The sequence below is a fragment of the Rhipicephalus sanguineus genome, chromosome 10 (genome assembly GCF_013339695.2).
Source record: "Rhipicephalus sanguineus isolate Rsan-2018 chromosome 10, BIME_Rsan_1.4, whole genome shotgun sequence".
Lineage (NCBI taxonomy): Eukaryota > Metazoa > Arthropoda > Arachnida > Ixodida > Ixodidae > Rhipicephalus > Rhipicephalus sanguineus.
Genome location: NC_051185.1, coordinates 43376992 through 43377237, shown reverse-complemented (window position 1 = coordinate 43377237; position 246 = coordinate 43376992). Strand labels below are relative to the sequence as shown.

At 45.1% G+C, this 246-nt stretch overlaps 1 protein-coding gene across 1 annotated transcript in view; it reads right to left on the bottom strand.

Moving 5' to 3' along the window:
- The window catches only part of LOC119406363 (sushi, von Willebrand factor type A, EGF and pentraxin domain-containing protein 1-like), a 43945-nt gene extending 43699 nt beyond the window's left edge, over positions 1-246 (bottom strand). The window contains exon 1 of the mRNA XM_049420062.1: positions 240-246. Coding sequence (XP_049276019.1) covers positions 240-246 — 7 coding nt within the window. The remainder of the gene's footprint in view (positions 1-239) is intronic.

Below are 246 nucleotides of genomic sequence, written 5' to 3'. Positions count from 1 at the left end.
AGAGACAGAATAAGTCGCTTTTAGCTAACTTTCTACTTCTACTAACGTTTTCCTACTGGAACATGCCAATGGCTGCTAAGGGGAATGAGAGACAGAAGAATTCGGCTTTTAGTTAACGCGCACGCTGCGAATTTTTATTGTTCAACAACGCACAGGAGAAAATCTCCTACCGGCACCACCTTGGAGTCAAGCGTAGACTTGTTACGACTACTACGATCAGGGGGAGTTACTCCGTATACCTCCCAT